General features: G+C 27.4%; 1 protein-coding gene across 1 annotated transcript; it reads right to left on the bottom strand.

The window, feature by feature from the left end:
* Positions 1 to 559: 559 nt before the first annotated feature.
* Positions 560 to 21,032, bottom strand: LOC107170966 (fatty acyl-CoA reductase 1-like). Its single transcript, XM_089215966.1, has 9 exons — positions 20,875 to 21,032; positions 17,867 to 18,058; positions 16,778 to 17,029; positions 12,758 to 12,903; positions 12,153 to 12,262; positions 7,447 to 7,639; positions 6,349 to 6,597; positions 1,148 to 1,408; positions 560 to 1,036 (listed from the first exon to the last, which is right to left on the bottom strand). Exons 2-9 carry the CDS (start codon positions 18,050 to 18,052, stop codon positions 919 to 921), a joined length of 1,515 nt encoding a protein of 504 aa, XP_089072092.1. The 5' UTR covers positions 18,053 to 18,058; positions 20,875 to 21,032; the 3' UTR covers positions 560 to 918.
* Between the last annotated feature and the right edge of the window lie 2,165 nt (positions 21,033 to 23,197).

Here is a 23,197-nt window from a genome sequence, read left to right as displayed (position 1 = left end):
AACACAAACACTAACCTGTTTTGCGTGGGAAAAAATCGAGAAATCCAGAGTCATAACTAAGAAACATAATTTTCATCACACTCTGATGTGGAACTCTGGCTGTGAAATATTATTTTTTATTTTTTTCGATATCGGAACTAAGAAAAAAGTTCGTCAAGTTAGAAAAACACAAAAATAATGGATTTTGGAACAATATATTTTTTTTTCGTATAAATGATATCAAAATAATAAAAACGATTTTTCAAAAATAATCTCCTCAACTTATTATATAATAACTTGGAGTCTTAACCATTCCTACCACCAAAATGGTTCTTGCTCAATATAGTTTTTTCTATTTTCTATGATGTACATTTGTAAAATAGAAACAACATAATATTCATGTGTAACGTCCTAATAAGCTACATAACTTGAAGCTAATAATAATAATAATAGTAATAAATTATGTATAAATGTGGGCAGTTTGTAAAATTTATCATATCGTTATAGCTTAACATAGTCTGTGCTTCTAGCGCAAAGAGATTCCTAACGAAGTCAAGGAATTTGATGTATAAACCAGCTATTTGTAGGTTTGTCATACGTGTATTTTTTTTATTTAAGATGATTATAACATAAATTAAAATAAACAAAAACAAAAAATACAAGCTAATACAAAACTAGATTCTTATTGCTAACAACTATATTTTTGGAAATTTGTATAAATCGGAGAAGTTTTTATATTGAGCCGATGAGGTATTTGAGAACATTCAATTATTACATTCAGAGCTGTTTATTATAATGACAATATTTTGAAACAAAAACAAGAACAATCATCATACCGAATAGTTACACATATATAAATATATATTACATAAATATGAAAACATGTTTCCCAATAAGTTAATATCCTTAAAAGTTAAAATAAAAATTGGACTAAATTAATTAAAAACAACAAATTATATCAGGGAGGAATGTCCTTGGTATAATATTGAAATAAAATAAAACGTACACAAAAATGATTGCGCGGAACGTTTTTAATATTCTGTCCATCCATATAAACCTGAAAATGTTAGTTTGAATAAGATTTTTTAAAAGCAAAATCCCGTAATGATCATGTTATTTTTGTGATGAAATACTATTAAATTATTATATTAATTCAAAGGCACCATACCGATTAAATAGTTTTTTCGCATATGGTAGTTTTGACTCTTCAAAATTAAACAGATACTTCTGACAGCCGATTGTCGCATTTTTCATAAATTCGGTGATGTCTATATCTTTGAAACTATAGTCGAACTCTTTGCGATCCACTTCTGGTATCTTATCGATTAATCCCAAAAACTTTGAGTTTTCAAATTTCCAAGCTTTTGTTGTAAAGTAAGATAAAGCCATCGTTATTATATAGATTTTTTGTTGCAAAGGTAACAAGCGCCTAAAATGGAAAAAAGGTATTCAGGTCTATAAAATAAAAATTATCTTCAAATAATAACTTATAATTAGAGTGAGGATTTTAATACTCTAAAAAATATCAAAATATGCAATATAATATACCTATGCGGTTAAAATTTTAAAAATATCAGAATTCGTATATTTAAATATAATAAAAAAGGATATTATAAATTAATATAGGTATTTCTAGAAATAGTACTTACTTATATTTAAGATGAATAAAAAAAAATTTAAATGTGCAACAAAATAAAATGTAAATTATTTACAAAATAGATATTTATATTAATATTAGTACTTATATTTAAATATTGTAAAAAGCAGGGCTTGAAACCGAAAAAAAATTTTCCTATTTCGATTTCGGTTTCGAATACCGGTATTTATTTTTTCCGATTTCGTTTTCGGTTTTGGATAACGGTATTTATTTTTTCCGATTTCGTTTTTGTTTTCGAATACCGGTATTTATTTTTTCCGATTTCGTTTTTGTTTTCGAATACCGGTATTTTTTTTTTCGATTTTGGGTTCATTTTCGATTCCCGTGGTCCCCACTGGTTGAAAATATTAAACTATTTCACCTTGCGGTAATGCGGTTAGCGTTTCGAGATTGTAACTATGGCTACCTTTTAGTATAGGTCGTCGACAATGTTGAATATTGCACGCCGATTCATCTTTTTGAATATTATAAGTAAAGTATAACTTACTTACAGGATTAGTTTGTTTTCTCCCCATTTTAATAAATTAATACTATAAGCAATGTAATGCTGTAGTAATATTAAATATAGCAAAGACAACGAGAGACGATAGTAAAATTAGTAATTACGGTATAAATATTTAGGTCTGAATACGTACGAGTTGTGGTATACGAAGTACTAACTCGAATGATCGCCAGCTAGATATTATCCCAATAACAATAATACGTTTTTGTAAAATTATTATTATGTCATGGCGTCATTATATTCCACCGGGCACCGGCGGTAAAGAAAACAATAGAACCGCCACCGCCACCGCTGCAGTGTGTGGTGTCATGGGGACCTTAACAACTTGGAGTTTGGACCAGACCAAATATATAGTAATATACTAATAATATTACCATTGATTTTATAATAGATTTATTATTGTAAGAAATACAAGTTGTAAGAATAACAACTGTGCTCAGTAATATTGGGCAGTATATTATACAAATGTGTACAAGTTATATTGATATAGAATTTATGATAAAACTTTACAGACTAAAATATTCGTGAAAAATTACAAATCAATTTATTTTTAATTCCGAGATAATATTATTAAAAATTTATAAATTATACACCTGTCACCATAAAATATGATCTAATCTATTTTACATCCTGTTTATTTATAAAATAAATTACCAAAGTACTTACATCAAAGTTATACCTAAACAGTTATAGTTATATATACAATTTAATTAGGCATACGTTACAACATTTTACATTTACATACTATTACGTCATATAAGTTATTAGTTATTACCACGAATTAAGATATATATCTTAATTCATGGTTATTACTTATTCCTTATAATGAATAGAATATAATACTGTTTATAGAGTATTATATATAAATATTATTATAGTCTAGACTTTAGAGTGAATTTGCAATCTAATTACCCGCATCTCACGACTCCTATATTTATACTTTATTTCCTTCGGACGACCCAACACTCCTCAGTTGACCGTAATTATAACAGCTTAGCTATTTAAGTTTAAATGTGATATGTTCATTTTAAATTGTTTTCCGTTTTGGATAACGGTATTTATTTTTTCCGTTTCCGTTTTTGGATTCAAATATCGGTATTTATTTTTTCCGATTTCGTTTTTGCTTTCAAATATCGGTATTTATTTTTTCCGATTTCGTTTTTGCTCTCGAATATCGGTATTTTTTTTTTCAATTTCGTTTTCGGTTTTGAATATCGGTATTTAGTTATTAGGATTTCGATTTCGGTTTTGAATACCGTTATTGATTTTTTTTGTTTTTGATTTCGGTTTTGATATCGATTTCGTTTTTTAACGGTTTTAAACGGTATTCAAAAACGGTATCAAATACCGGTTTCAAGCCCTGGTAAAAAGGCTTATGAAATATAAATTAATATATATTTTACATTTTTATTTTTATTAAAATGAATAATCGCATGTATTTTTAGTTTTTCTTCAGTAAAGCTGTGACGTTTATCTGTCAACATATTTTTAACACCGAGAACGATTGTTCGAAATCAATTGAAGTGGTTGGGGGCATATTTAAGTAACTAAGTATTATTGAGTTTTGATAAATAACAAGTCAAACATTTTTGCCTAAAAGTACTTTATTTACTTGTTATAGAATTACTAGAACTTTTTTTATTAGAAAGATAACTATTTTTATTTGAAGTGTCGTTCACTTCGATACTGGAAAAGCTTGATTTTTTTTTATTTAATCAATTATTGAAATGTTTTAATGTAATATTTTGAATATTTAGTTTTTTTCTTACTGACATAAAAGTTTAGGTATAGTAATCGATTAGTTATCTTATCTTTATCTATATAATAATTTTATTATTGTTAAGTGCCTACAAAATTAATTTTTGATTTTTCTACTCGACAAAAAATTATTTTATACCTTTTTTAAATTTCGCTCCAATATTCAATACATTTCGAATTCCATAAAAATATGCAAAACTATGCAATAACCATTAAATATGCAGGAATATTTAGTCAGTAACTTCAAACGATTATGATTCGTTAATATTATTGACAAAAATCAAAAATTCGATAAGAAAATAACTTTGCAATTGCTTTGAAATCCGTGCTCTGTTAACAATTTAGATAATATGCTTAGGAGTGTTATTTTAGGGAGGAGATGTCTGCTACATTATAACTTTATTTTACCTATCTATTATCTTATGAAAATGAAACCTTAAGCTAGTGAATTATCAAACATTTTAAATGAATTGGCATATTAACTGTATATTTCTGTATTACTGTATTAGTAGGTATATTTTAAAATTGACTATTATAATTTCTGAAAATCAGTTTAATTTATCCAATCATCACACTTCAAAAAGAAAACTATGCATCAAGGCCTCGAGGGATTTTTAATGACAAAAATAAAAATTAAGAGGGCATGTATTACTTGTGATGTGAATAAAGAAAATTAGATAGACGTAAACGATAAATAACCATTTATTCGTAAGTATTTGAAACTTTTAGAGTATATTATAAAAATATGATGTATTTTTGACAAAAATAATTCAACCTAGGTACTGTATACTTATCTAATCTGTAATATTTTACTATCATTTTTTATAGGTAGGTCTAACCATCACAAACCGAGTGACTGACCTTACCTCATATTCAATTTTTCAAAATATATTTATTTCATTTACTAACAGTAAACGGCAGTATTATAATTCTATATTTCTATACATAATTTATTTGAATAACAATATTTTGTATTATTTTTACATGTTTTTCATTTTTTGAATAACAAATAAAAATAAAGATATTTTACTTAAGAATTAAGTTTTCGATGAATTAAAAAAAAATCAGGGATTTCGGAAAAGTTTAGGTCAGGTTTAAATCACGATAAAGTCGTTTGAGCTGTTTAGAGTGTTAGAGGAAAGGATTTCATCTTCGAAAGCTATTTGTTGATGATTATACTTTGTACATAATAATATTGTAAAATAGTCTATATTATTTAATGATGAATATTAATAGTGTGACGGGGATTTTCTTGTAGTAAAGGCACTTATAAACTGCTTTTTGTTTTATTCGCGAAAAAGCGACCTATACATTCTATGCATACAAATTGGTGTTGGTGTTTGTAAATCTATACCAACGCATACTCAATTTTTAAACATTGTATGCTGTCGTAAAGAATGTTGGTTAAATATAATAAATTATTATTAATAATATATGGGTTATAACAAGAAAAATAATTCCTGGAATTTGTGGTACCTTCCGTCTATAACGCACCACGTTTCCTGTTATTTATAATCTCGGGTTTGAAATCAAAATGAGATTTTTTTCTCTCTAATAAATCTTTACTTTGTATATAAAATGTAAAAAAAGTGTTCAAAATTGCACACGTGATCAACCAATATTGGTATTTTTAACTTTTAATACGATCGACAGATCGATTAAGCCCTCTAAAGATCGACCAGCCGATCGTGAATGACTGGTTGGCGATCCCTGGTATAGGATATGTACTTATTATGTACCTTCAATACGTTTTCGACATAATACAATGATTAAATTAAGTTCAAGAATCCTTACTACCATAATATTAACCACGCATGACTCACTAAATAATTTTCTAACGGGTGTGTAAATAATGAATCATTTTTCCAAAAGTTATACTTGGAATAAACCCTGCAAGTTCTAAAACAAATAAGATTATTTTCAGTCCTAATTGACAATGGTACATAGTTCTCAATGCTTGGTGTCCAAATGTTGATACACAAAAATAAAGGCATTTACAGTAATATTTGTAAGTTAGCTATAGCATGTTTAGTTATTATTAAAAACGTTGGGTACTATAGACTAAATAGTTAATGATCATCTATCCAGGTAGTTATCTGGCCAGTACCTACCCATCGCCACCCCTTTTTTTTTTTTTTTTTTTCCCGTTTTAACCGACAGCAGGGGAGGATCTGTGTGAACATTACTATCGCCACCCCTTAAAAATGCAAAGAAGCCAATACATTCTGATCGAAAGTTGTCGAAACTTGTAGATAATAATACGATATTTTATTTTTCACGGTTTTCTTAGTGAACAAATACCAGCTAAAGGTTACCTATATGGCTATATTGATGCCGTCGAGTTGAAACCAAAACGAATTTCTGTTTTTTAATTAAATGATTCAATACATCTAATATAGAAATAAGTAGTACTGGTAGTAGGTACTAGATAGATTGATACACGTTTTTATACTTGTGTTGTTTTCCAATCAGTTCCAATAAGGCATCGACAAATATCGCTGGCAAGACTTGCTCGATAACTGTGACGATGTAATAGTAGTAAAAACAGGTCGTAAACTTGATCGATGGTCGCCACAACATTTCATCGAATGGATATTGTTCAAGAGTTTTCATACCTAAATCTAATAATTCTTTGTTTGATACAGATTTTGATACAGATGCACTGTTGTAAACGGGGATAACATCGTTCTCCTCCAAACAACTGCAAAAAATAAAACAAATCTAGTTAATAATACCTATACATATAGAAATATTACGACACGTAAAACCTATATAAATTAAATAATGTGAGTGGTTGGTTGATCATATTAAGTTTTATTATTTTATTTTATTTTTTTGGTAAATTATATATACATATAATATTTTGGCAATGTAGTATAAGTAATAGTAATAATAATAATAATAATGTAATAACTAATATAAGTAATATTCTTATATCACCATTAGCAATGTGACATATATTTAAGATATCTATGAGTAAAATTCGAAGTAATTTAGATACTAAAACCACTCATCTATACTCAGGTGCAATTTACCATACCTTTTAAGAGATCAATGCTTTTTATTACCAGTCCATTAAATTGGGAGAGTGCAATATAATGTAATCATCTAAGTTAAATTACAATATCGTAGAAGTTTAAAACAATACAATAATAATAAAAATAATGATAATAATAATATACGAGTACCTTTTGGTATATGTTGGTACTGTGACGTTAAGATGTGAGTTAGCTAATTTTGAATTCTGAGAATAATGAGCTCGATTGATCACCCAAGTTACTTTCGTCTATTCTAGTCAAACGGCCATTTCTGTGGCAGCAGTGCAGCACTATAGTGGTGAAGGAGCATCTGATTTAAATATTTAACAAACTAATAACCAGAATATTCCCTGCGTACCTGCCACTCTCGACAAACAAATTATTCTAAAGACCTACAGAATAAACCCACCCACCGAATGCGAATCGTAATCATTTACAGTTGTATTCTACAGTAATTACAACGTGACTATACAAATATTATTACTCCGTTAAATAATTAGGTGCGTACTTACTTTAATGTAGATCTATGCCAAGCCGCTACGATCATTGATTTTATGGAAATATCGACGGCCATATAATCGGGAATTATTGATTTATCGGCGTATGTTACTCGTACAATTCCTTTGCCACATGCCGTCATTAGTCCGATCGGTCCGTTAAAATTATCTATCCATCCTTTGATGGGGTCATTGACCGTCGATATAACTGTAATGAATAATACAATTATTTGAGTATTAGGAATATAATATAACTAGAGTTATAAAATGCTATAACATTTATTTTCTTAAAAAATTTAAAATATGTTTTAAAAATATTGTGTATTATATCTAAAAGCTTATAGTCACAAACTTAGAGCAAGAGAAAATTTTCAAAAATAATTGGTTTGTTGTATCGAATACTAACCAATAGTTTATAAATAATAGCCAACCGAATAAGTGATGAATTAACCGATATAATTAAATACCATTCAAAATACCTACCTATTATACCACTACAAGTATATGCTGTAAATGGTATGTAAATGTATAACACCTATCTATAATTTATGGACGGTGGTCATTTGGGAAACGGTACCTAATAATGTTGACCAAAAAATTAAAAGTTCCTTTGTGCGACTATAAAATTTAAACCGTATTGGTGAGTAAAATTATATTTACCTGCGTAAGGTATAAATCTAGTGACTTTGATGCGAATGTATTAAAAAATATAGAGATCATAATTTATTATTTCTTTATTATTTATATCGTATAATGTGATTTTATTATATTCATTTTGTAACTATCTTATTTAAGTTGACTGCATATTACAATATTACTACCTATACCAACATCTTTTCAAATTTCAGAATTCAGTATTAATTTTTAATCATGTATTTGAGGATAAAAAGGTAGGTATGTTCTGAAACCTACTTTCTACTCCCTCTCTGAGGGTATATTTTTATATACCCTGAATCTCTTGGTAAATACATTTTTTGAACAAATACAGCCACTGAGAGGGGAATCGTTGTACAAAATCAAAACACCCCCATAGCTACGTTACTAAGCTGAATGTTATATGTATATAAGTACATAACGATAACATATACATAATGTTACCTATCTATTTATTTAATCCAGACATTTCAAACACAAAATATTAATACTGATCAAATTAATATACCTAATGAATAGTTTACCACATGGCTCACAAATAAACTCGTATTGAAAAAAGTAGTTAAGACAATTTTTGATTTACTTTTCAGTCACAATACCATATGGTTGGTAATAATTAGCGTGGTATGATATTTTCAATAACACCGGCCATAATACCATCAGTATTAAAAATAAAGAAAATATTGTATACTAATATTTTTAAAAAACAATACCATGATAGGTACCAAAAATACTTAGAGAATAACACACCTTATATGCTTATTTGAAGAAATTTAAGTAGTTATAAGCATAATATGTTGATATAATAAATGTTTAGGAAAACAATTTTCATTTGTATAAGAAATATAGTTGAACTTGGAGTTATATTATGCATATTATTACAACTATGCATTATAAATATTTATTATTGTGTTTGATTTGATTAATTTTTTACCGGATACAGTTACAAAATATATATCTACCTAGCCAATATTTTTAAAAATGAACCAACGCTATTTAGTAGATATTTATCTATAGTTATCGAACATAGTTCACAAGTAAAATTACACGACAATGCAAATATGAATTATTATAAATTCGACCCCTGCCGGTATAGACAATCACACTGACTGACTGAGGTTATATTTCATACGGTTTTAACTAGGTTGAGTTATGTGAAACCAAATTCGCTTAACAGCAAGATTGAAAACTATTTTTTTAAATTCATTTAAGCCTGATTTTGTAAATTTGCATAATTTGTTTTTCGTGTACGCTGTCTATGTTTGGTTAGGATATTATTCAAATTTGTATGTCGTACGGTGTGTTTTCTTTCTGTTTTCATTATGATAACAACAGTCGTTGACGTATAAGCGTCCTATCGTACCTACTTACTTATGTTACAAACACGATAATGTTCCTTCTGGGCTTGTTGTGAATTGTAGCTCGAAGGGATTGAAACCGAAAATTAACACTAGTTATTGCGTTCCCAAAAAAAAAAAAAAAAAAATGGGTAGGTATAAAAAAAACGTAGTAGGTACTTATATCAATTCGGGATTTTTTTTTGTCTGAAACGCATCATAATGTTTACCCGAATGAAATATATTTCTATTATTTATTATAATTTATTGACTTGACTTCTTTTTATTTGTTAGTTCAAATATTATTATGATACAATTATAATTATACAAACAATGTTATTAAAGACTTAAGAGATTTTACAAAAACTCGGAGAGTTTATTTGTTGATTTAGTACCCTTGTTTGATATCTGTTGGATTATCGAGATTCTACTTTTCAATTTAAGATTATCAGAAGATAAGTTAGAAAAGTAACATAATATATAGGTACTTTTTGGCCCTCATCACTAACACAATTGTGACACGAAATTAAATTGTATTTCAAATTTTTTTTTTATAATTATTTGTAGTATAGGATTCTGTCAGTTCAATCGTATAATGGTCACCACTTGTGTTCTTCTGTCTAATAATTACCCGAAGGTATTTTATGTGTCTTTACTAAGATTATCTACCTAGATATACTACTTTTAACTTTATATTTTATGAAATTTTCATATCGTGTCTTAGAACGTCACAGATTGAAAATATTTAGTTTGAAAAAAAAAAAAACGTAACCGTCTAAAAATTATTAAACGTGTAGCTTTATGAGGAAAAAAAAGTAATTTTAAACTTTTAACTTAATTTTTATAGTATGATATTAACTTAAAAATTAAAAATTAAAACTAGTTAATTTACTCAGCCTTGTCACAATAACTTAATCAAATAACAAATATATATAATGTTCGTAAAATATACCTACTACTAACAATAAAATAGCTACTAAGTTTTAGCTTATTATTTTCTGAAGTGAACAAAAAGAAGGTTTCACGTCATGTCTATACGAAATTGTATATTAATTCTATAAAAATTGCAAACAGTGTAAAATAATATTATCAGTAACTTCACATTTTAAATTCTTAATAAAGTTTTCCTTGGACAATTAATTATTATAAATGTATTCAAATACATTAGTTTCAAATCTCTCAACGATAACATTATCAGTTAACACAATCAGACGCTTGAAGAGACGTCGATTCCGTGATCTCTTAAATAACTAACTAATCATAAATCAACCTAAATAATTAATAACTTCTGTTAGTATAATTGTATACATTTCTATCGTTGAATGGCTTAAACTTCTGTTATTTTGTCCATCGACCACTTTAAGGTATCATTTTAATTATACATTTTTTTTTTTGTTTACCATTACCTGCCTTTATAATTTATCATGAACTGTATCTGATTAAAAATGTCTGAAGTTTCAGCTTTTACAAATAAAAAAAAGAACTTTAAAGTGTAGGTAGGTACTTATTATTATTTTTCAGGTAACTCGCCTCAGTCTTGTCGCAATTACTTATTCAAATATATAAAACGTTCGTCAGGTATATAATATTACATTTCGACAAATAAAATACCGGCTCAGCTTTATCTTATTATTTTCTAGAGTGTTCGAAACAAAGCTCAAGAGTAGTCACATATCTATATTTAATTTTAAACTTATACTTTATAGTTTATATTAATTTTGTAAAAATTGTACACAGTTTGTAATAAAATATTTGAGGATTCAATATACTTTTAAAATAATAAGTCCATTCAAATAAAATTTTAAGCTGTTCAAATATTTGAGAATTTTTATATTATAAACGTGATTCGAATATTTGTATGGTTATTTTCGAATGATAGAAAAACAACAAATTATGGTGCATACCTAAATATAATTTAAAAATTATGTATATTCAGCACTACATGTAGAACTTATAGATGAAAAGCGGAAAATATAGAGAATGGCAACTGGTAGGTATTTTGTGTAAATAATAATATGGACAATAATATGCTATTGTGATTTTAAATTATTTTGTAGATACCCTTATACATTATTTACACAACACGATAAATAAATGTTTCAGACTGATCGATAAAATCCTATAAAGCTTTCCAAAAGTATTCATTCGATTTCAAAGCTCAAATTTATTCTAAAAAGGAAACACAGGGGAGTTAGTTAATATATTCTTGAAATTATCAATTTTTGATTATAAAATCTGTAGTTATCTGATTATGAATTTATATAGTCCATCAATACTGTTAATGTAAATGACCCATAGCCTGTGGGAATCATACATACAAAACATTTGTAAAGAAACCAATTAAAATTTAATTATTTTAAGAATACTTATATTTTACTTCAAGTCACTCTTGTTCGAAGTACCCCTCCATTGAGAGCATTTTTCATACTGCTTTCCATGTCATTATTTTATTGTTTAAAATTTTAACAGATTGCTTATTAAGATATTTCAAGAGAAAAAAACAGCCTTATATCTACATTTTTAAAATAAATATGTTTTCAGATGACATCTGATGAAGAGACGTCTTTTGAAACAGGTCCTTTACCAGTAACGTAATTCATATTTTCATCATTTTTAAAATTAATATTTTTGTTTACCGATTTTATATAATATTTATTGAGCACCCGTGATAAACAATTTCAAACAAATAAAATAAAATATTAAAATAACGTGCATTTTGAGAACACTCACCGATTGATGGTCTAAATATCACCACCGGTATGTTATTTCGTTCTTCGTTAATTATTTGTTCAGCGAGTAATTTTGTCAGCGTGTATGTATTTGGATACGATCCTAAAAACCTTTATCGAAACAGCATGATTATTGTGATAATAATTTATTGCCATTTCGGTAATAAATAATGCATGCTATGTGTCGACACTCGACAACACGATATAATATGCAACATATCATGTCGTTGTTAATTTAAATTATAATAATAACACTAGTGATACTAATGTACAATATAGTATACACAAGTATACCTCTCGTTTGGTATAATAATATAATAATAATACATATCATGTAAAATGATTATTTCAGTCAATGGGTAATTCATAAAAGTTTCCCCATTTCATGTTTTTGATGTTTTACGACCGCCTATAATATGATATTTCAATGTTATGTGAATGGTTAAATTGCACTTTTTATGTAAATTTAATATGCAGGTCGAATTAAACTCGGATCAAAAATGACGTTTCAGATAAAAATAGCCGAAAATAACATCAATTTAAACATTTTATGAATATTATTAATGGAAGTAGGTATAATATTTTAGGTTACAAATCGGCTCTTACTTTTTTGTTAAAATACTAGTCATAGTCGGATCTAGATTTTCAGCAATTGAGATTACTTCTCGCCAACCAATTGGTGATTCGTAAACTCTTTCTTCGACAGTTTCTCTGATACAATTACAATACGCAGTTGACACGTGCAGCAATACCTGTAACATATTATTTTATTAAGTCAGATCGATTATGTGACAAGACCAATATTTTTCGGGAGTGCATGAATTTTGAAAAGTTCGCGGGCCCATTTGCCCCCAACGGTGACGCCACACTTGTTAAAATTCCTCACATGATAAAAGAATACTATTTTAAAATAACTTTGCTTGATAGTAAGTTATATTATATGCAAAAAAATGTGTTGGATTTTTAAATTATTTACAGTAATATTATTATCGATAAATAAGTGAATCTTTACTGTAGCATACTTTTTTGTGTTACTGTATTAAAAAACGGTGGCGTTATTTCAATTTTTAAGAGATGTAGGAGACTTAACCTAACCCAAGAGAAACACTCGCTAATAATAACATTACAATTACAATTATCTTTTTATCTCAATACAAATTGTAGATATACTACATAGTAGATGTACTATATTTCTTTTAATATAAAATATAGGTATATAAATTAGATATCACATAATATAATATAATTATAATTTTATACGTTTTAGCATAAGCCACGAACTTAAACTAATCATTTTATTTAGCAGTGACATAATCATGTAGGCAGGCTTGCAGCTTAAAACTAACCCGATATGAGTCCATACCAGTCCCAATAACGGCTCGCTAACGACAAGGAAGAAAATGCCTACCCTCCCGACAATAATGACAACATTGATTACGAATGGTTATAGCCAATATAACTCATGTAGGTATAACAGAAAGATGTGTTAAATGAAGTAAATATTATTCTAAAAAGTATTTTTATGTTTTTTTTGTATATTATTTCAGACACTTTCGATGTACGTGATATTATAATATTTTTATTTTAGTATTGAAAATAAGAAATTTAAATTTTATATGAAAAACTATTTGAGAGGAAACGTCAGAAAATGTCCTGATATCGAAATTTGGAGCATTTTTATTACGCCAAACGTGTTTATGACAGAAAAAAAAACATATAATTATAATGTTTACTAAAAAACAATAACTATGTTAAAGTAAAATGCTTTAATTTTTTAGAGGATACACTAGTCCCCTTAGTAGCTTCTAGTTTTATTTGCACCCATGGTGTCCAACGTCTGCACGTGTCCCTAATAAGTTTTTTTTTTAAATCTTAGTCGAGGCTTCGACATCGATGGTCTAGAGTCAACTTTTGTTTAAAAGTATAAAATACCTGCATGACATATAATCTTAGGTTTCTTTTATTTTTGGCTCAAGTTTAGCTTGTGAGAAAATTTAATTTTTAGATATTTGTGATAGTTTCTTCGTCGAGTGCTTGTTGTATAATTATTAATTAATATTGTGGTTTGTTCATGATTTGTGTGTTTCAGACATTATTCAGTCATTGGCTTAATTTTCTTATATTTTTGGAGAAGAGAATGGGGATGAATTATTTGTATATTTTACCTATTATTGCCGCACCCAAAAAAATGTCTGTATGTTATATATATATATATATATATATATATCATAACTCATATAAGCACATTTCAAACATCAAACATCAAACATCAAACATCAAACATTGTATAGTAAAAATGTATAATAATATGTAAAATATTGGTATACATTCGCTTGAATACAAATAAACGTATTTTATTTAAATGTTCACATACAATTGATACAGTAATGTAACGTGTACGGGCAGCCACACTTATGAAATCATGGATTTTACCCGGAAATTATAATATACTTTATTGTGTACAATTTTGCACAGCCCTCAAAATTCAATTTAATCTTATGGGTGCTGAGGTAAAGTTATCATGGCACCTGGGTTCTATTACTTTTAATGAATTTCAATCATAAAATATTTTGTTATATACCTACAGCTTTTTAGTACCCTCAAAAACCTTCAAAATTCAATTTAATCTTTCGGGTTAACCGTAAGATGAAATTGAATTTTGAAGGTTTTTAGAGTTATACTTACATGATTGTACGAAATAATAAGTACACAGTGCCACAACGTTGAAATGTATATGGTTTAGAATTTATTAGTAACTCGTTTAGTTGAACATTATATGACTTTGCTGGTAGATCACTAAATAGTCTAATAAAGTTCGAAGCGTAAAAAGTCATTGGTAAAAAAGCTCGGTAGGTATATATTATAATATAATAATTGGACATAAACATTACAAATTAAAGAAGGTATTTAAAATATATGATATAATGATCGCAAATAAATTTCTAATTAGTATTAATATAAATTGTAATTAAATGATATCGCTGATAAAATCAATTGTAGTCTGATAGGTGTCAATATCAGTAATTTTGAACTTTAAAGTTTGAAAGAAATTATTACTATTATATACTGTTCTTGTGTAAATAAAAATTTGATTTTTATACAACACGATCTGGTAATTAAAATTAACGATTTTTTTTTAAATATTAATATAATTATAGAATATATTACATAATATCATATACCATATACGTACAATGAACTTTTTTTACCCTGACTAATATTAATAAATAATACACATAACCAATTGTTTAGTAGTCAATTTTGTACCACAATACAATAATATTGAGTTTAATATACATATTTTTTCCAATATCTAGGGTTTACTACAATATAATAATATTATCTTAGTAAGTGATGGTAGTAGGTTTCTGTAACCTACGTGGTTATTTCAATAACCACGCTTGGATGAATACTGAAATTCTAATTATATGAAATTTCGACACAATTGGTTCACCAATTGGAATTGGAATGCATAAAAGATAAACGGACAGAAATTCATTTTTATTTTAATATTAATTGCCTTTTTTTTTTTTTTTTTTTTTTTCCCTTATGGTATCGAGGACAAATAATATTAATTGCCTATTAAAAATACTAACGCTTTTGATTTATTAATTAATTTATAGACCACTTTGAGTTATTCTTTACTTGAATTAGATAACGGTGTATATCAAATAACAACCCTAATGTGATACAATTTAAAACAAATTTGTTTTAACTATGAATATTGATTTTAAATTGGTAAAATTAAAAAAAAAAAATTTCAAAAACTTAATGTTTATTATTCTAATACTTAATGATAATATATAACATTCTTTCTTTATTTTCTGGCACGTAAATAAACAGTTTTGTTGGTATTCTGATACTAAAATTTTTTTTAAATAAATTATTTATTTATATATTTATTCAGTTTACTTTTTGCTGGAAAGATGGTGCCATATTATTATTTATTTTTTTTGTACATGGCAGATGGTGCCGCTGTAATTTCATCTCCATCACGTCACATTTCTCTAACCTCGTAACTTTCACAATTTGTTCTTTCATAAGATGTTTCTCCTAACAATTACGAACACAACAAAAAAAGAATTAGCGAAATCCGTCCAGCCGTTCACGCGTGATGCGATGATCAAGGGAAATATGGATCCATTTTTATACTTATTGATATATAGATATAATAGTAGTGTTTAATAAGTGTATGAATGTGGTGTGCCAAAAAAAAAGTCTCGGGGGAAGATACGATGACCAAATCTTCCCTCCCCTATAATTACGCCACACTAAACAATGTATCTAATTCTGTGTTCATAGACGCATAGCGTACTGAACATATATGGGGGTGGGAGGTCTATAACTTATAGAATATAATATGGTACTCAAAACTCAACATAATATTAAATTCTAGAAAAGTAGAAATGTAAATTTAAAAAAAGTTTAAGAAAGAAAGCAAACCTCATTCTAGTGACCGCAATATAATCACACATAACTCATATAGCCCCTCCCCCTAATTTTTTTTTTTTGGTATAGGTACCTATCAGTTGACTGATTTTTTTAAAACAGATTATCCCACATATATTGCAATGACTGAAAATTAATGTATATCTTTAAGCAGGTAAATACGCCACACAGACTTACCTTTAAATTTTTCATTTTCTTGGCTAACTGCACAACTTCGCGTGTTCCCCTCACGTTCATGATCGTCGCATCACGTATTGGCTCATCAAAACGGACACTGGCAGCTACGTGGAAGACGATCGAAACGTTTTCCGCCAAAAAATCATAATCTTCGTCCGACAATCCTAATCGCAGTTCGGTCATGTCACCCAACACGGCCTTCAACTTTTCCTCCATGAGACCAGGCTTTTGTTCTTTGATCGTGTCGAATAACTGCGAACAAAATAAAGATCATTTACACAGTTGGATCACTAAATTATTCGATACCTAATGTAGATTATCATCCTCGTCACGATAATTACATGGTAACAATATCGTTATCGTTCTACTTAATATTAGGTAGGTACTTACACGTCATCGTGACCAATTGAACCCAAAGGAGTAAAAACATATATAAGAATGCATTTATTGATTTTCAAAACCAAAATGCATATTTATGTTGCATCAATGAGCAGCTAGGTACTTTTTTTTAATAATTAAAATAAATAAAAAGATTGTAGAGTAACGATTATTAACATAATATTTTGTATATTATTTATTAAATAAATTAAAATAATTATTTAACAATAGGATGTACCACAACAATAGTTTATAAGGCATAATGCAATTATTCTTTATATATTTTTCGCATTAAACGATAGTACCTTTATAAATTAATGTTTTTGTATTAGTATGCTCACAATATTGTTATACAATAATTTATTTAACTTTCGTTTTATTATCGCTAGCTTATAACTAAGAAAATCGCATTAGACGTGATAGATTTATTTTATTAGCTTATTTTCGTATTTAATGTCACAGTAGTTTTTGAATTAAGATTTTTTCAAGTAGTACCTATGTATGAAATGATAATATTATGATAAAATTTATATTACATAAAACAAATTGCAATACTTGTACTCTGCAGTGTAATTCGTGATATTTACACTAGTAATTAATACATTAAAGTCCTCTTGTGTAATAAAATAATGTCATATAATAATCGTCAATTCTATACACCAAATAATGTGTAAAAATATACATTTAAAAATTATGAATATTAAAACATACTGGAACGTCCAAAATTTCATTGATTCTAGAAGCCGTGTCTTTTCCTTTTTTATGTCTCATCAAAAGAAAGATTTTACCGATATCTGGACAGGACCGAACTAGTTTTTCGATTAAAACTTTGCCCATAAATCCGGTCGCGCCGGTTACCAGGACATTATGCCCTCGAAAGAAGTCTTGTATACTCATTATGTTCTGAAAAATGTAAATTATAATCATTACAACAAGACGTGTATTACCTTTAGTTTTTCGTGTGTAAAATATTACATAGGCAAAAAGTGTAGGTGACCTCTCAATATTAAGGTGAGTAACTACTAATTAGGTATTTATATTTTCATAAATAATGTTTTTTCCAATCACATGCGTATTTTAATGGATTGTTAATTGTTGCTATACAATTCCTATTTAAAGTTGTAGATTTATTCGATATTATCAATAATTACATATAATTATTATAATATAATCAATAAATTGTATTGCAACAAAATTCTTTTTGATATAGTTTAACTATCGTAATAAAAACCAATGTTCAATGTACAAATTCGTTGAAAAGTAAACGATTCAGTGTTAGTACAATGTGATGAATATAATATATCGACCAAGCAAAAAATATTGAATAAATTCTAAACAACTAAAACTGCCATAACTATATTATATAGATAGGTATACAATCGAGGCACCTACTAATTTTTATACAAACATTGATAAAAAAGTGGGGCATTACTGCATTAGTTATTTAATTTGTTGAATTCAAATACACAGTTAAAAAGTAAATTTTGATATAAATTTTAAACTTAACTCTTTAGTTAATTTTCTAATTAATATTAAAACATATACTTAACTATAATTTTGACTGTAGAAGTAACTCAACTTTTTCATTTTATTATTTTTTTTATTTTTATTATTAAATAAAGCTTTACTGACGTTAGTCATCTTAACTTCTTGTTGACTAAATTAAATTTTTAACATTTGGACAATATATAACGATTAGACTTGATAAGATATCGGTTACGTTTCAGTATTCTTAACTCAGAGAAAAAAAAAAAAAAAAAAAAAAAACATACAAAGTAAATTAATAAACACTAATTATAAAATAAAGTCATATGGGCATCCATGATTGAGCCGGAGTACAAAAGGTGGGTTACTTAGTCTATAAAATTTCACACTGTGAGCAGAATTTATGTGGTCGAAAAAGTTTATTGCTAATTTTTTTATGTACTCAGTTATTGTGGGTAGTTGGAAGCTTTTGTGAAATGCATTATTACGTACAAACCAAGGAGCATTGGATATGGTTTTCAGAACTTTTGATTCGAAAATTTGTGTATGTGGGTCTTAGCACAATTTCCCCACACACGGGCTGCGTATAGAAGTAACAGCCGTAGATTTGCTCATATAGCATTAGAGAACATCTCTAGCTTAGTGCAGTTTGTCAAATGATCAATAAGTATAGAACTTTTAACCTTTGGTAGCTTGTTGTAGTTTGGAGGTGATATGTGGATTCCATGTTAGTTTTCTCTCCAAAATTGCTCCGAGATATTTGATATTAGATGCCCAAGGAATACTATTTCCATACAATTTTTAGTTACTAGGGGTTTTGGGGCGACAGTTAAAGAAGAGTATCGCTGTGCTTTTTTGAGAGTTTAATGTTATTTTATATTTTTCTCCTCATTTTTTAATTTCTTTCAGGTGAGCTTAAAGATTTTGGGTAATTGTTTCGGCGTCTTTATAGCTTGAATATATAACAATCATCAGCGCATAGTGCTACCTTAGTATTATTCGTTGTAGGGAAGTTGGAAATGTATAAGTTAAAAAGTAAAGGTGAGATTTTTGAACCTTGAGGTACTACTAAGTTAATTTTTTTTTGTTTCCCATGTACTATCGTTGATTCAAACTTTAAAGCAAAGATCAGAGAGGTAGGATTTAATTAGTTTATATAATATTGCAGTCGTCCATTTAATTAAAAAATAGTCAATTGAGTAAAATTCAAAAATATTTTTTAAAGTGTTGGTCTTATAAAAGTCACTGTATGTATACGATTCTAAATAAAAAATAATATAACACAAAAAATGCCTGTTATATACTTCTTGATAAAATAAATACAAATATATTATTATACATATAGAAAGGACTAAAATAGGTAATCTCTTCGTGATCTTAGCGTCTAGTTAAAAAAGGAGATTAACTTTTTTAAACTGAGTTATGTTAATACATTTTTCCGAATTACTTTTTAATTTATTTTTTGTTAACTACAACTTTTAACTTCTGACTTAACGATCTCGAGTTTACAACTTAAATTGAGTTTAAATATTTTCATTAAATTTTCCTCAGATTTACATGTATCATCTGAAAACGTTTCTTTACAAATATATAATTTATAATTATACCTAATATTTATATAATATGTAATTTATGCAGTTACGTTAGTCATTTAAGTTATCTAGAAATCTATATTTTAAGTCTCTAAGTCTGAACCTATTATATTATATTATTTCATGTTATCAATAGAGCTCGGATATAAATTGTAAAAAAAAAATTCCCAATAAAATAATCATAAATGCATTTCAAACGCCTTCTCAACTTAATAATAATATTATATTAAAATATGACTAACATTTTTTTTACAGGCAAGCTACAATACTCAAAGATGGTTTCATTTTTTTCCATTTTCTTACACTTTATCTTAATTAAACTAACAATAATACAAAATCTAAATACCAGACTTAGACATGCATAAATTCATAATGAAAAAACATTTATGACTGGATATGGATATAGGTATTATAACCCCTATATTATATTAAATTGGAAGATTGACATTTGATACAAATGAAAAATACCTAAAATCTATTTAAGCAAATATAAGTACAGAAATAATAATTTAAATTTTTAAACTTACAAAATCTTGTACCATGTATTAATATAAGCACTAAAACTTAATAACTTTTTTTAGAAGTGCTAAAAATAATGTGTCTTAAAAAATAAACAATAATGATAATATTGTCTAGCCTTACCTTCTGCACGATGAACAACAAACACTATTCGATGAAAAATATAATAATATTTAAACGTGTCTTACAAAGTGGTGATTTGTCCACAAATTATACTTCAATTGACAAAACGTTACCGTCCGAACGCAGTGTAAAAATGATTATGCAGCTGTGATGGCGAAAATAACGTTCCACGAAACGAAATTATATTTTTACATAACAACAATCTATTGTGTTAAACATACACAAGGTTTCCTTAATTAAAATGCAAGACACCAAATGTTTCTCCTAATGTGAAACACACGACGTCTACATAATAATATAGTTATCATAATTTTATTTTACCTTTCGCTGTGTCGTTAGAAAATAACATGGTAGAAATATTTCATCGGTCGTTTCACGTTAATATGAATAATTAGAGTTAACTACTTACAATAACAGCGCGAATTATGTTTGATATATTTCATAAAATAATAATAATATTAGGTATGTCAACGTTCGTATTTCAACTCATAATCATTCGTATACTTGACTATTTCTGAAGTACCTATATAGTATTATTCACTTTTGAAATGAGAAACTATCATGTTGAGAATCGCAAAATTCCAAATATTATGACATCAATAAGAACATAAAACGTTCCAAGTCGTCATCTTTTGATTATGATGTTATTACGATATAATATACTACCTATCGCTATTCACGTGAATGCTATAATGCGCAGTCACTTTTGCTATTTTGTTAATACGGACAGTCTTGTAAAAAATACATTTAAAATTGTATTTAAATACAGATGTCACATATAAATACATCCGTTCATCCGTTCAGAAAAAAATTTTAAATGCTTTTTTTAAGTAAAAGTATTTATTACCGTAAAGCCGGATTACTAAAATTTATTATCCTCGCAGTTTTAGTCTAATGTTTAGCGTATTCTTACTTTTTGGCACTCTAGTGCCACTGGCTTAATTATAACGCTTCGAACTTTTTGTATTTTAAAATAACTAGATGTCAATTTGTCTATACCCTTTATAGCAACCAGGAAACCAACTCTGATATTCTGAAATTTATTATATAAGGTTTAATAATGACATGAAAAATTAAAATACATTTGCTCTAATCAATATTTAAACATTTTTTTTAAAGAATATATAATTTATAGAAGCTTGCGTTATAAATACGAATGTAAAATATACAATATCATACCGTGTATAACATTATAAAATAATTTATTTTTATTTTTTTAAAATAGACAATTTGTTAATTTAATTTGTATAAACATTTTGATGGTAAAAAAACTAAAGTCTTTAAGTTCATTAGCTTATTTTTTATAATTTTTTTAAATGTCAATATTTTTATGGAATACAATATAAATTAATTTATTAAAAACCTAATATATTTTTTTATACTCATTTTTTAAATTTTCAGACATGCATAAATGTATGTATAAAAAACTTGATTTATATTTAACTATTCCTTGTATACCTTTATCATCTTTGCCATATTTTCGAAAATATTAATAGTTTTCATAATAATGCTACTGTCTTACTTGTGTTCTAGCCTTTTACGCACCTCAATTTGATGTTGGACTCAGGCCCGTGCGCAGGATTTTAGAATGGGGGGTGTTTTGAAAAAAAAAAATGTATAACATAGATACATCAATAATCAGCAAATAGTATTATAACATATTTATATTTATTATTAATTTTGTAAGTACCTATGTTAAATGTGTTTTTTAACAATACCTACTATAAAATACAAATCATTTTTTTAATAAATTAACTCGACGAGGGACAGAAAAGAATTGATTCAGTGCTTGATTTATGTCCACGTTTATATCACGATGTATATTCAATGATGCCAGTCCATTTAAGCGATCTTCGCCCATTGTTGATCGTAGGTAAGTTTTCAGCCGACGTAATGTAGAAAACGACCTTTCATTAGTCGTTGTAGTCACAGGCAAAACTGACATTACACGTAACATTTTATGGACATTTGGAAATGCATCTGCATTACAAATATCAAGGGCATCAAGGGCGTTTCGAATATTTTTACCAACTAGTCGTGCGTACTAACAACTACGGCGTGTTTGTATAACACTATAACTAACGTCTCACTGTGAGCTTACAATCGTTGTGTATGAACTATGATTATAAACCACTTTTAAAATACCCGAAATCCGTTATCGTGTAATCTCGTGTTCTACTAATTGCGGTCGAATAAAATATTGTTGTGTGGCGTGTATGCTCTATACTTATATTCATACATTTATTGTCATTATATTTTATCGATAACGGCAACGATTACGAAAGTCGATAAACAGCAAACATGAAGACAACACTATATTATA

Source organism: Diuraphis noxia, unplaced genomic scaffold (assembly GCF_037042655.1).
Source record: "Diuraphis noxia isolate RWA-SAM2 unplaced genomic scaffold, SU_Dnox_SAM2 contig0001, whole genome shotgun sequence".
Lineage (NCBI taxonomy): Eukaryota > Metazoa > Arthropoda > Insecta > Hemiptera > Aphididae > Diuraphis > Diuraphis noxia.
The sequence above is the reverse complement of the archived record's forward strand: the minus strand, read 5'-3'. Positions and strand labels throughout refer to the sequence as shown.